Source organism: Opisthorchis viverrini (genome assembly GCF_000715545.1).
Source record: "Opisthorchis viverrini unplaced genomic scaffold opera_v5_19, whole genome shotgun sequence".
In the NCBI taxonomy this organism is placed as follows: Eukaryota; Metazoa; Platyhelminthes; class Trematoda; order Opisthorchiida; family Opisthorchiidae; genus Opisthorchis; species Opisthorchis viverrini.
Window position 1 is genome coordinate 2,230,100 of NW_008751675.1, and position 14,329 is coordinate 2,244,428.

The following is a 14,329-nucleotide window of genomic DNA, read 5'->3' on the forward strand; positions in this document are numbered from 1 at the left end:
CTGACCACAGTTTGATCTCTGACTATGGAACATCACTGTGACTGAGACCGTAACATTTTGTCGATTTTGTTCTGTCTTCAAGATATATATATATATATATATATTATATACGCACTTATGTATATGTGTACATATCAACATATGCGTTTGCTGGTGGGATATCGAAAAGTCCCCCTTCAGTCAGTCTGTGTTGTCCCTAACAACACAATGGGAAAGGTTTTCAAAGGTTTGTGTGACGTTTACAACCCACAGAACACCAGTCAGATTAACCATATCGGTACCCACGGGCTCATATTTCTCACAAAACCAAGTGGTGTCTCATGTACAAGGAAATTTCTCGCCTATGGGCAAATAAACATGGCTTCTCTTCTAGAGGCTATTCGGGCACGAGGTGTAATATACCTTTTTGTTGTTCACCATCTTATACTCGCAGTTCATTGTGGACCACTTGCAAAAGCAACTTCGGTCTCTAATCTACGAACGCCCACTTGCGTTGGTTGTGGAGAAGTATCTGAAACGTTTGAAAAAGCCGGGTACTGGCGGACTTTTCTCATCGAGCAACAAGTCGTAAGTCCTGATGAAGTCGATTTCCTCACCTACTGTGTTTTTAGGCTTTGTGTATTTGTTATCCAATGCTCCCATTTTTCTCGCTGATAATCGCCTTTTCTCCTAGTGATAAACCGCTCTAAGTAGTGCAACAAAGAAGACCTTGGAGAAATCTACTTACTTCCTAGTGGGATTCGAGCCCCGGGGATGCACCCACGTGGGCGGGGGGGGGGCACCTTGTTCGTAGTTTACCCAGTTTACTAGGAAGCATCTACTCTGATTCCATTCCATATCGTTAACTGTAGTTTTGTAATAACAGCAATGCCTTTGCTCAGTTCTCGGTATGAACCTGCAAGTTAGCGTTTTTGTAGAAGAACGACCAAAGGTGCACCACTTGTAGTAAATGCCCAAAACCAGAGCAAAAATACTTGTACGCACGTTGTTTCCAAAGTGCATGGGGCAACAATATTCTGGAAATTCTGACGCCTTCTTGACGCACCGTTTGCAACCAGCATCCGGTAGGTACTGAGTCATCATTGACTGTTGGGTCCAATCGGAGATCAGCTTGGTACTGGCCCAACCTTCAGGCCAATCACACGCCAGTTAAGCTTCTTGACCATAGAAGCCCGTAACTGCAAGCGATAAATGGGTTTTGGTGCTCGGCTCCAGCTAACAAGTTTTCAGCGTAAATATACCTTGATGACTCAGTGGTTGGAGCGCGAATTCATTGACCGGAAGGTCCGTGGTTCGAATCCGACCTCTGTCTCTCGACTTCTTCCGTCTAGGCTTGGGCAGTGTGGTAGTATCCCAGTCCTCGTGCTTCCTTCTGGTGGCATGGAAGTTAAGCACTGAAAGGATTCTGCAACTGAACGGTATCAATAATGAGGTCGAAGAGGAAAGTTGGCAGAAAAGGTTTTCTAGACACCACTTAGCGCAGTTCATTTGCCTAGTTTGGTTCATTTACCTGTCGAGTGTGTTCCGAAGGAATCCAGGTATCTAGGGATACAACGATTGCTCATCATCATCATTTTGAGCTGTAAGAACCGCGTACTTGTCGTACAGTGGTTGTAGCTACCACAGTTTCGTTCACCGATCATTTGGGGAGATAGGGTAGGTAGCTGCGCATTGGAGGTGGGAGCTGATATATTGCTGCGTAAATGCAGTACGGTTAAGTGAGAGGATTGGGAAGGGAGATATCTATTGAAGGCCATATCTGACAATGTCTCCAACCATTGATTTGGCCCGTCTCGGGGTCCCCATCCAGGAAGACAGCAATGACCGGCGCAGCTGAGTTTGCTGGCAACGGCTTTTTTACTTCGCTGTCAAGTCATTGTTTGGCCCTGGCTCGTTTTTACCCTCCGCGCGTCCTTGAAAAAGAGCGAGTTATTTCTTCCGAAAGCTATTCGACGAACTTCAACATTACTGATCCGTTGTTTCCACCAGACTCGGGCAATGCCCCGAAGACATCGATGGTCAAACACTGAAAGTCTTTTGACGTCCTCAGCACGCAGTGGTGATAGTAGATGATCAGGTTAAAGAAAACCCATATTGGTCATCTCCTTTTCTGTATTGTCTCACAATGCTGTCTGTTCAACCGGCGCGTGCATATATGTACTGGATTACTTTCACATTCTCGAGGGTGTGCTGCAGTTGGCTGTATTGATTGATAGTATTGATTTCTCCATCTGATGGCTACCTCTGTGTGCACCGGGCGATGATTGAACAGTTTAAAGAAACAAAAGACTACAGAAGTTTCCTCTTCTCAGACAGTAATGTGTCCGCTGGTTTTACTGTCCGACAGTAAATATGGAAACCCCAAACTGACGAACCGTTTACCTCACTCAGAAGTTGAGTACGGGCTCCTAATTTCGCAGCTGTCCAAACATTTGTGATCGCAAGCTCTGGCTTAGTTTATCGACACATACCTCATCGGATTGCTGAACGAGTGGCCTAATAAGATGATCTTACTGTCGGTGTCGACCATACAAAATGCTCATTTGAGGACATCGCCGTCAAGGTCTTTCCGAATGACGAAGGTCTCGGTGCGTACCCAACTGAATAGAAATGGTCGCGACTGGATCTCCGTCTCTCAGTTATTGATTGCTCCTGTCTAGTTGAGATGACCTGGTCAGACCTGGACTCTACGTTTGAATGAGACCTCTGGTGTGTGGAGAATCCGTCCTCGGAATCAGGTTTTCCTGCTGGGCTTGGAGACCTCATTATAGTAGTGACTAAAATTCCAGACCAATGACAAGACCGTTTCGAATATTTCTCTGCAAATTAGCCATCACTCTCAACCAACCATCTAAAAGTCAAAGGTTCCGGGAAATTGATCGAAATTTGTCTGGTTTTAACAGGCATCCATGCTCACAGTCGGCAACAAACTTTTGGCAATTGAATTTAGGCAGCTCTGAGTGCACAACTGTAATTGGTGTCACGTAACTTCTTCCTTGTGGTGTGATGGTTGACGACTCAATCATTTTTCATCCCGTCCAGATGAGAGTACCAACGTCTTATTTGTTCATTGTCTTGTTTGATGTTACCACGCAAGCAATGTTTATTTGTGCAAGTTTAAACAGGATTTAGACCTGTCCACAGGTTCAAATTTTTCTTGTAGCATCCGATATTATCCACATAACTTCAAAATTGTTGCTCCGTGCTCTCAAGGTATCCTTTGATTCCCGCGCTGCATCGTCCTTCTTTCCTTCCCGGCTTACATTGTTTTACCTAACCCTTCACCTAGTGAAAACACTGAAAAGAGCTTTTCTTCCCGGCTTACATCGTTTTTACCTAACCCTTCACCTAGTGAAAACACTGAAAAGAGTTCCCTACTATCTCGCACGATCGACCCTGCTCGATTTGCTACGCTACCCCTGGCAAGTTGGCATACTGTCAGCGTGGTTCAACCAACAGCGGATCCGAACCTGCGCAAAAATCCTCAGTCTGTTTCCGCAGCGATTGCTGCACGCGCTGCGACGGCGACAGCCGACGGTGGTGGTATGGATCAAACCCTCCCTAAACGGACTGCACAGTTATCCGAAGCGGAATGGATTCGTGAACTGGTGGCTATAACGCATTGCCTGGCCCAACTGGACCGGTTACCGCAAGTAGGCCTGCCACGACATTCTGTTTTTTCTCTCTTTAGCTCATGAATTGTTCTGTCTTTTGGACGCCCCTTGTCTCAGGAAGTCTTGTGAACATGACGGCTTCGCCTTTGTCTATATTGAAGCTGTTTTTTCTCTCTTTAGCTCATGAATTGTTCTGTCTTTTGGACGCCCCTTGTCTCAGGAAGTCTTGTGAACATGACGGCTTCACCTTTGTCGCGTTATATTGAAGGACCGATTTATATTCAAGTTTTTCCCTCACTAGTAGCATTTTTCCAGCCATACCTTCGAATTCCATTCACATAATGTTTGAGATAAGTGCATGGCTACCCTCTTGCTAGCTCACGTTAGATTTGCGTGGCTATCTTCTCCAAACGGATGAACGTCTTTGCACGTGTTAGAGGTTCAACGAAACTCAAAACGGTGCCCATGAGTGTTGGAATTTTCATGGAGTTAATACATTCCCAGCGCTACCTGATCTGGAATTCCTAACAAGTGGATCGTCGGTCGGAACCCGTGATTGATATCACTGAAATTCAAAGTGGGCGAGAAAAAGCAGGATAGATTGAATCAAACTACTTCGCGTAGCTCATCAGCTGTCTACACGCAATCAAAATCAGTGTTAGACCAGAATAATGAACAGATAATTCGACGGACAAGCACACTGGTCTGTGAAAAAATTATAAATAAAGCCCATCAGACCCCGGTACAGGTTGGATAAAAGTACTAGGGCTGTTGGCGTGGTTCATTGTCGGCTTTAGGAAGACAGGATAAGGCTGGCCACACAAATTGGGTCTGTAGCATCGAACTGCCGCTGCTTCGGAAAATCAGAATTAACCTAGCCACATGCAGCTTAAAAGATTCGTTTGAGTATGTCGATACGATGCTAAATTCGAATGTCTCTCAGAAACGTACGGTCTCATTTGATGTGTGTTCCGTTTTTACAAACCCTCCTCTTGCGAGGACAGTTGATAGACTCCACACATGCCAGTGAACTGAATAGCCATACTCATCGTCCCTGACCCTTGCTTCTTTTATGTGCTATAGATGCGCAGTTCTGGACGTAGTTCACTACTCATAAAAACAACTCGCCATCGGTTTCGCCTTTCTTGGGGCTGATCAGTCAGGCGCAGTCCCCGAGTTTCTGTGAGCCTTATGTTGTACTCGAACTCAAATTGGACAGATTTCGAGAAACGCTCTCATTTGCACGCAACTGAACCCAGCTGGTTCTCTCGTTAACCATAGTCCTCTTCAACTGAATGGGCAGTTCTGTTGTTCTACAGTTTACATTCGCATCAGATGCTGCAATGTTTGATTAGATGTCACCCACGCCTTGAATTCACGGTTAGACATGGGGAAGGAGAGTCTTTCCACTTCTTATACGTCCAGATGATAACAAAAGAAGATGAGTCACTCATTAGATCGACATTCAACAAAACAACCTGGACAGGAAGACAGCCAATTGTCGAAATTCTTTGTCTATTAAGGTACGTCTTCCAGAGAAACTCCTTCTGATGGGACCTAAGGAGGGAATATTGCGAATATCTCAGCCCTACTACAGGAAAGCGGCTATCCCACCAGCTTCATCGACAAGTAGGAAAAAGCTTTTGAACAGTATGTGGAACAGCTTTCATCACATCACTGTTCAGAGATAGAAGTGTGTGGTTGCGATTGTGTCAGACTACCTCGAGAGCACTCAACGCTGACTTCAGTAGTGCTGAACAAAGTGCTTGGGAAAAGCAACCTGGAAAAACCGAATTATTTGTTTACACCCTCGTATCTACACCCTTTTCAGTGTACTTGCGGTGGCAAGTGCGTCGGAACAACCAAGCTAAGGTTATCTACAAGAATTTCTAGGCTCTTTCCAGAGAAATTGACACCTGATAGCTTCAAAGTCCCGTCTAGTGCAGTCGTTTCCCAGTTGTCGGATTGTAACGATCGCAAGGAACCGAGAAAATTATTCAGTCATAAAGTGTCAGGAAAACAACCACGCATTCCGATCAATTGGAAAATGTTTGGGATCGATTAGGTAGTCGTCATTTCACAGAGGTTTGGTGAACATTCTGTGGATTTATTGCTAGGTAACGTTTCGCTTTTAGCACAAGAGCTTCGTCAGGCCAAGAAAGTAAGCAGGTTGATTGGGTTTTAAGGCAATCAGGATTTTACGGCCTAGCTTTTTCCGTCTAGGACACCCCAATGGAATATTCCTCTTGGGGTCGTTCACAGATTCTGTTCGTCGAGGGTACCAGGACAGGTGGTTTGGGTTTGGGTGATGAGGTTGGTTCATTGGATCCTACTCTGCTTGGATTTAGTGCTTTTAGACTTAGAACATTTTGCTGATAACGGCACACCTCTCCGTGCCATCTCGGCTGATCTAAAACCGCTATCCACACTCTCTATTTACGCTTGGATGCTTGACGATTTCCACCGCCTCGGTCACCAGTCACTGTGGTGTGAATCTTGGTCGCCGTCTCAGAATGTCCACATTTCTCAAATCTACCCTGTGTCCAGTATCCAGTGCATGCCCTCCATCACTGAGTCTTTCACCATCGCCTGCTTTCCTCGATGGCCTTTTAATGCATCACTTATGTCCACCGATTGTGGTGTGCAATTCTCTGGCTGTCTGACCTATATAAACCTTCGTAAAGCCGTTACATTTCATTTTTTATGCAGTTCCTAGTCCTATTACCCACGAGGCGATCCTTTAACTACACCAACAGTGAGAAATAAATCCACTGGTTGTTAACCAGACCTCTCTGAAACCATGCATCCTGTTTTACTCAAATGGCCCTATGAACCAATTTTTTTAAACAGCTGGAACTTATGGCCAACCTTACTTTGGCTTGGTAAGGCCGACGTTGAATCATGCTTACAGCCATAGTAATTTCAGCCATCTTGTTGCGGTGTCTGATGGCCTGTGCTCCGTCAACTATCTATCCGTCATCCTCCTCTAACCCTTAATCTGACTGTATCTAAACAGCTGACGTGGTTCACGAAATGGTTGAAATTCACTATCCTGTCATGAAGTTTTTAAAATGGACTGAATGCAGGGGCCGTCACTGCAGTGCAAGTTTTTTTTAGGTGCGTTTAGCTTATGCGGTTATAGTAGCAAGAACCGCAGTCGCATGACACGTCTGATGACTGCAGTTCCGCTCCGGATGCTGTTGAGGATGGAGGATGAGCGCACTGCCTGTTTACTGACGGGAAGTCTCAGCACCGGACCTGCGGTACCGGTGATGCTGTAAGCGCCGAGTGTTTTCGCTACTGAGTACTTTGTAAGTAGGCAATATTTCTTGTACCGCGGCACCGAAGTTCTATATATTCGCTAATCGGGTCTAGTCACCTCTTGGAAACAACTTTCAAGGGATGCAACATCATAATTGTTGCTAGTCGTCCTGACGCTTGAGCCGGGTTCATCCCCACGAGCTTCCGGAGCTGATCTCGATCTACTGACATGGAAACGGTCGATTTACATAGAGTCTTTTGCACTCAGTTCAGGGACGTGAACAATTGCATCAGATTAAGTAATCAATAGAAACCCAGCCGTGTGACTAATTAGACAATAATTTTGAAATTCTAATACCACAACTTTTTGTTACCCTCAGTCTGCGAATTACGACCTCGGGACCTAGCACCACATGGTGTTGACATGTGCTGCGTACACCCTATGCGTCTGACGGCAGATTGATTATCTCCTTACTTTGCGGCTTGTCTTGCACTGGGATCATAATTCCAATCTCAGTGGAAGTACTCCTAACCATTTTGAGTTAAAGAATTTAAATCTAAGAAAAAAAGATCTGAAAGACCCGTCTGGAAGCATGCACCCCACTGCTACTGTTCAAGTGTGGAAAAAGTCTTTCTGACCTCGAATTTTTCCAGTGTGACATCCGTAGTCCATCGCTAGATGTATAGGGGAGTCTGTGTGCTACCCGCATGGCATCCTAGTTGATCACCTTTGGTCCTTCTACTCAACTAGCTGTGAACACACGTAAGGACACCAGACTTGTCTTTATTCTTTTCTCATTCCTCATTTAAGAGAGCATAAAAACCCGGCTTCCCGATGACCTTTATCTATTCCTCTAATGAGAACTTGAGCTTGATTGCTGTGAAAACTCTTAGCAATAAGTGCTCCACGTTCCAAACCTCAAGCTGTGAGTAGATATATCGAGATATTTTCGGCACCGTTTGACACAGTAGCATACTTAGAGACCGCTCTGTATTTCACAATAATAGTGCTGGCGACAGATTCTCACTCAGTTAATAGCGTAACTTAACGCCCTGTGTGCTGTGAAGTGTAGCTGCTATAGTTTTGAGCACAGTTCGTATGACAGTTTTCCACTCCTCAGTGACTTTCATTTTTATCGTTTTCATCCTCAGATTCTGAACGCCTGGTGCCCTCAGTCTCACCTAGCCCAGTTGCAACACGCCCTAAGTGCCCCGCAAAAAACGGATGTTTTCTCAGGACCTCTTATTCCCGGCCAAGGTCTCTTGGGCGAAATACATCGGTTCATCGTACTCAAAGCAGTCAGCGTGGTCGAATCCAAGTGAGTAGCGGTCTCCATCATTTATTACCGTACTCTATCCCATCTGTTTTCCTCACTTGCTGTGTCTTGCTTCACCGATTCCATCTGCGTATCCTTGGTAAGATTAGATTTGTTACCAGCCATTCCATTCTCGTTGAATAGACCGATTAGTTTTTTTCCCGACTTCTTCCTTTGAAAGGGCTATATCACAAGGTGATGTCAAACTGCTCTCTGAGATTGCTTCGCCCGGCTATTTGGTCGATTTATTGCAACTCGTTTTCGACACTCTTTTCATGCAATCCCGAGCCTGTCAGCTGGTCATCCGTACGATGAAGGTAGCCAGTGTGGTAAGTTCCGGTGCATGGTTTTTGAGTCTGCTTCGCTCATGGACCTTCTGCACAGATGCCCATTTCTAGTCCAAGGGTCAGGTCAGCGGTTTGTGTAGGCCAACAACGTCCTGCGTCGATTTAGTCGGCATCGTCTGATATTCGAGAAGTCACCGACTAGCGGCGTTAATAGCGGTGACTGAGGAACAGTCTTGCATTAAGTTTTCATCAAATTACACAAAAAGTATGCTCTAGCGAATGCTGCTTTGCCATCAAGATAGTTTACCTGTGCATAACATTTAGTTCTGAGTGATGTAGAATTAGTGTTAGCTACTTCTGCATCTTTAGGATTAACCCTCGCACAGCAGTCTTCTTCACTGAAAAACGAATTGAAATTAGGCTGTATGGCTCCCAGTAGCTTCGCAACCGTTTTGGGTACGCCGACGAGTAGTATAGGCTTAGGATGCTTTATCTAAACACATTTTCCTCCACTGATATATGTTGATCGATGTGTTGCGTGAATTTATTGTATTGTGGCTGCCCGCACATGCATCAGCTGTTATCATGACCATTCTGCTGGTTTCGGAAACGTCATCGTCACATTCAATCAATTTTGCTCACTTTTCGTGATATGAATCTCCCACTTTGTTGGGTGCTGAGAGTTTTGGTCTTCCCGCACTGACTGCTGTTAATGCTGTTCTCGACTCATTCTCCCTCAGAGAAGATATACGCTAGGTTCAGTTATGTGGACTACGTTCCCCTCCCAACCTGTGCGATGAAATGTCCGCTCTCATTCTTAATTTCGAGTTGTACCGGATCGCATTGCTTCCTGTGAACTCGTACTTGGTTGCCTGTTTCTTTTATACCTAAACTGGCTCACACCTTTATTTCAGTTCACCGGTTCCCTATTCTCGAGGTCATTCATTTCCTCTTGTCTATCGTAATCGGTACGATAAATTGACTAGACTTGACATGATTCACGCCGTTCATCCCTATCTCTCTTAGCTGGTTACCTACCCGTATGTTACCATCGGCTTGTTGACTAGACAAGCCATCTGTGCGCCAGTTCACTGTCCATTACTTATCTTACCTTTTCTCGTTAATGAAACAGACGGACAACCTGTCAGGGGTGACCGTGATTCATCTCAGCTGATTGCTCGGAGCGGTCGCTCTCAGCCACGATATTTTCTATTCATGTTTCTAGACACACAGACGGAAACATCACTTAGTTCGCCGTCACTCTGTACCACCAATGTTCATATCGCTCTCTAAATTCGGACATAGATACCACTTGGTTGCTGACTGTTTGTCCGAACCGCTTGAACTACACCTACTCTGATGGTTTGTCATATTATACTGCGTGACTGTTCATGTGGTTCCGCTGCTGATTTTTGTTAATTCGGCCTAACGTTTGTATTACGCCGTTTATGGTTGTCATCTCTTCGGTTTGGCGCATCATACTGATAACTACTTTTATTCATTTCAGTTTAAAAACAGATCGTTGCGTGATCTGGACGGATTGAGTGGAGACTACGTATGGTCTTGTATTCAACGTGAGGTAGGCGTCGTGATTCTGTACTGCATTTGTAAATCCATCAACTCTCTCCTGCCCTACACTTTGGTCAGTTTGAAAGTTCACCATGGGTTTCGTGTGAACATGGGCATTGAGTTCTACACGCCTTTTAAGTGCATTACTTTTTATTCTCCTCAGTGTCGGATGAGTGATAAAGACAAACAGAGAGAGTTGTCACTGCAGACAAACATCGTGGATGTGGCTTATCCAGCGAAGTGTTCAACACCCTGTGACTGTGATTTACTCTGGTGAGATAATAATAAAGCTAATCGTTCAGCTGTAGCACCCCTTCGGCGGCTAGTTGTCATATCACCCGAAGGAAGCACGAGAGCTGCCAGGTTTCTCTAGCTTAGACAGAAACAGTCGAGATGCACAGGTCGGGTTCGAACCGCGGATCTTCTGATCAGTAAATTCGCGCTCTAACCACTGAGACATCTCCTGTTTTGTCCATCTTCTTTTGTCCAATGTGAGATGTCATCTGTGAGTACATTCTTCAGTCCTGGTCGACAGCAGAACTCTCTCAGTCTCCCTGTTTTTAAGCTACGTAATCTGAAGTGTTAACTCTTTTCCCTTCAAATAGGCCATTTGGGTCGTGAGGCCGAGATCTTTCCTGTCACCGTCCTGTTTTCTTTCGTACACGAGGCTTGTCTGGAACGGTGACACTGCTCAACTTGTAGAATAATTTGTGATGAAGTGTCATTTCTACCTTGTTCTCTGTTCTTGTTCCTGTGGCTCTGGCGTTTGTCTTATCGCACATTTCTGTCGGGTGTTACTCGTAAAATCCATGCTCCCATGTCTTCGTATTTTCTCTAGGTACCTTTCAGGTGACTTGAAAAGTAGCCGTTCTGCTCCCGTCCTTCGGACCGTTGTTCACCTAACGATTTTTGCCGAGCTGGTCATGGTTGCTCTTTGTGTTGGTATGGTCCAGTCTATTCCCCACCCAAGCTGTCTCTTGAATGGCTTAATCATGGATATATTCGTGTGGTTTAAAAATAACAGAATCACCAGACAGTGGTTAACGAATTCCCCTTATTTACCACGCACGGACTACGTTGCCTCTCGCAACTTTGGGACAGCTGAATCGACGGAGCCATCATTCAAAAGTCTGGTCAACTGTTGAACGCACCAGCTGGAAGTTGATCACTCTAGAAGATAGCGAAAACAATCAGCCTGTCCGTCCTTTTCCCATGGTATATTCGACTTTTATTGGAATTTTGCTTCCCGTGCCAATAGAAAATGTGGAAATCATCAAACATTACTCAAAACCCCTCAACTGCTCATCCTCTTTCACCAACCGAATTCCAGTTGCCTTCGGTCACCACGAGGTGTATTGGGCACTGTTTGGTAAATCTCGGCACCTTTAGACCACGTGATCCCCGGAATTTGTTAGGAAAATTGCCCCAACCACCAAAAAAATTATGCATCTTCAGGCGTCTGCCGTCGTCCTGAAAGAATTTGTATGGCCTATCCATTCCCAAATGTGGTTCCGAATGGTAGTTCTTTCAGTTTCAATCTTCCATTCCTATTCAAAGTTCTGAGATCCATTCTTTCCAAGTATTTTTTCTGCCATCTGGAAGAAGTCCCCCTCCCCAGCGGTCGTGAGCACGTCATCGTAACATTTTAGTCCATGTATCTCTCTTATGGCCACTCGTTTCCAAGTCATTTGGTCAAACAGAGGCGGCTCCTTTTGATATCATGGATCTCCTCCCAAAGTTCCATATATATTGCGCTCCCCAACCTGGTCAAATGGGTATCCTATTCAGGTGCGCTTGAAGGCATGGTTTCTCCAACTCCAAACACCGGCATGGGTTTTCCTTACGGACTCCACTGTTTTCATTTTTTACACCAATAGCTTATTGTCGGCTGCTGTTCAGATAACAGACAGTGCGACTGTTCACTAACCACTCTACTTCTGTCATCTTTCTCGCTCGATTTTTTTCAGTATAAATCTCTGCAGTTTATTGACTCGCAAAAAATCTCACCACGGCTTCTCTCGCTTTGTTTCCGTGGAAGGTGGCGTCTTCCCCCAGCCTCTCAACCATAATACCCGCGGTCTTTCTGAAAATTGGGATCAGTTACACACAGACCCAACTTGTTCCTGCTATATAGCTCCTTTCCACCAAATTTTTGGGCTTATGCAAGCCTTCGATGCTTATGAAGAGTTCCAGTTATGTAATCCACCAGCATAGGCACGTTTTCGTCTCTGTGTCAGTTTGGAATAAAACAGTATCAAGTATCGGACCAACCAGACGTGATTCCAAAAGCACTGTACGGGACATCTGTTACTGGCGGATTTGAAGCAGTACATAGACTGGCGGTAAAGGAAGGTGTGTGGAGGAGTGGTTTTCTCAGGAAAGCTGAAAGACACTAGGCAATGTGCTAAAGGAAACGATCGGTATACTAACAAACACTCCACTGAGTGAGGGGAGTGCTTCACCCAACTGCGCTTGATCCCAACTTTTGTATCCCAACTTGATCATTGCTCTGATAATCGTTCCTGGTTTATCATTTTTCCTCTGAAAAAGTCGGATCTTGAATTACAGAGCAAAATTACTCTGCGCCTTAGACATTTCGAAATTGCACTGGATTTCAAAAATGCTACCATACGAGGCATTCTAAATAGCTAGTAAACTGAGGGATCTGGGAGGGGGAACAAAAGTACTAATTTGCTAATTTGCACTTTTCGCTGAACCAGTGCGTGGTTCATTCCGAGAATATGAATTGCCAAACTGGTATCGATAAAAAGAATCAAAGAAACATCGGTTTTTCAGTCCCAATATACCATCACGACCAGTGAATATTTTTGGTTTGGCCTTGTAAAATCTTCAGATAGAACCTCATCATCGTAAGCAAACGATGGTTCTTTCACGCTATCTCTTATGACCATCAGCTTACCGCCAGGATGTTTACCTCACTGTACTCGTCAGTCTACGCGCGTATCTCATTCGATTACCCGACAACACCCACCTTCGGGTCAGCATGAGGTCAGGCGTGCTGCGCTGACATTCAGTTGTCCCGCGATTGTCGATGGACGAAACATCTGTACGTGGAAAACTTAAATTCCCCCTGTAGGATTCCAACAGTGTTAAATCTTCGACAAATACGCTCGTTTGTACACGAATTTGATTCCAAATAGGTGACTCAACTGGATCCAGCTGGATCTATTGTCTATGTTGTCCCGCTTCAACGGAATATACAGTTCTGTTGTTGTACCAGACCGCAGCCTTATGAGTAGTGTGTTACGTCTAGACAACGGTGGATCGATCTTTTTAGTTCATATTGTGCGCACAGATAGGGAGAATGTTTTTTAATGTAAGCCATTATTTTCCCTCTCAAAAGTTCTTGAATCCACTACAAGGAAAGTGGGAAGACACAACATATGCAACCAACTTCTGAACACCTTAGAGGAGAATATTGACGATTTTGTTGCAAGCCTTTCGTCACCAACAAAATGGTATCGTCGGTACCACGCACCATTTCGCTGCCCTTCACAACAGAGTACGCATGATATCACCTCAATTGATGATACAACGTTTGCAACGAAATCGCCAAATTCAGGGAACTATTCAGTCAGCAGCTGAACAGTCTGAAAGATCAACTAGAGGGAAAGCCCGCGGGGAATATCATCATTATCACCCACTAGAGAGCATCTTTCACAGCCAACCTGTTTACAGTCTGTAATCGGGGATTTTTAATGGCTGTCCATCCATACAGTTTGAGTTGGAAATCACGTACGGCTGTGTTTAACTCCGTCGTATTTTTGTAGATCTCTTCTGTCCCAAAATGTTTGTCTCATTGTACGATATTCCCGAAAACCGTCAGTTCCCTGGTTACTGTTGATTCTTCTATTCTTATTCTGTACAACGTCATTCCGCGTTTTGTGCGTGTACCGTAAACCGCTGTTTGACCATTTTCACTGTACGTTTTGTTTAAACAAACGTGGGTTTGCTATCTTGTGGCCACCTTGCCTTGAGTCAATATGCACTTTTGGATCCTGTTGGGAATTAGCATTTCCTAAACTGGCGTAGTCCTGCGATTTGAGGTTTGTTCAGTTTTAGTATTACCTTGTTGTATTCATAGTACGGTATTTATTGATAAACCTCCGTTTGAACGATTTGACTTTTTGGGTTTTGCGCGTAACTCAACGTGGCACAAGTGATTGCTGTAAACAATCAATAATGCTCAAATCTACAATTAGAACCTCATGGACCTGGATTTGTCTATCTGACTTCTGTTTGTGGCATTGCATTTGATTGG

General features: G+C 44.7%; 1 protein-coding gene across 1 annotated transcript in view; it reads left to right on the forward strand.

Annotated features, from left to right (window-relative positions):
- The window catches only part of T265_01775 (hypothetical protein), a gene marked incomplete at both ends in the record, with an annotated part of 55,826 nt that overhangs the window by 2,163 nt on the left and 39,334 nt on the right, over positions 1-14,329 (forward strand). The window contains 5 exons of the mRNA XM_009165865.1: positions 434-567; positions 3,353-3,653; positions 8,028-8,194; positions 8,373-8,520; positions 9,986-10,057. Coding sequence (XP_009164129.1) covers positions 434-567; positions 3,353-3,653; positions 8,028-8,194; positions 8,373-8,520; positions 9,986-10,057 — 822 coding nt within the window. The remainder of the gene's footprint in view (positions 1-433; positions 568-3,352; positions 3,654-8,027; positions 8,195-8,372; positions 8,521-9,985; positions 10,058-14,329) is intronic.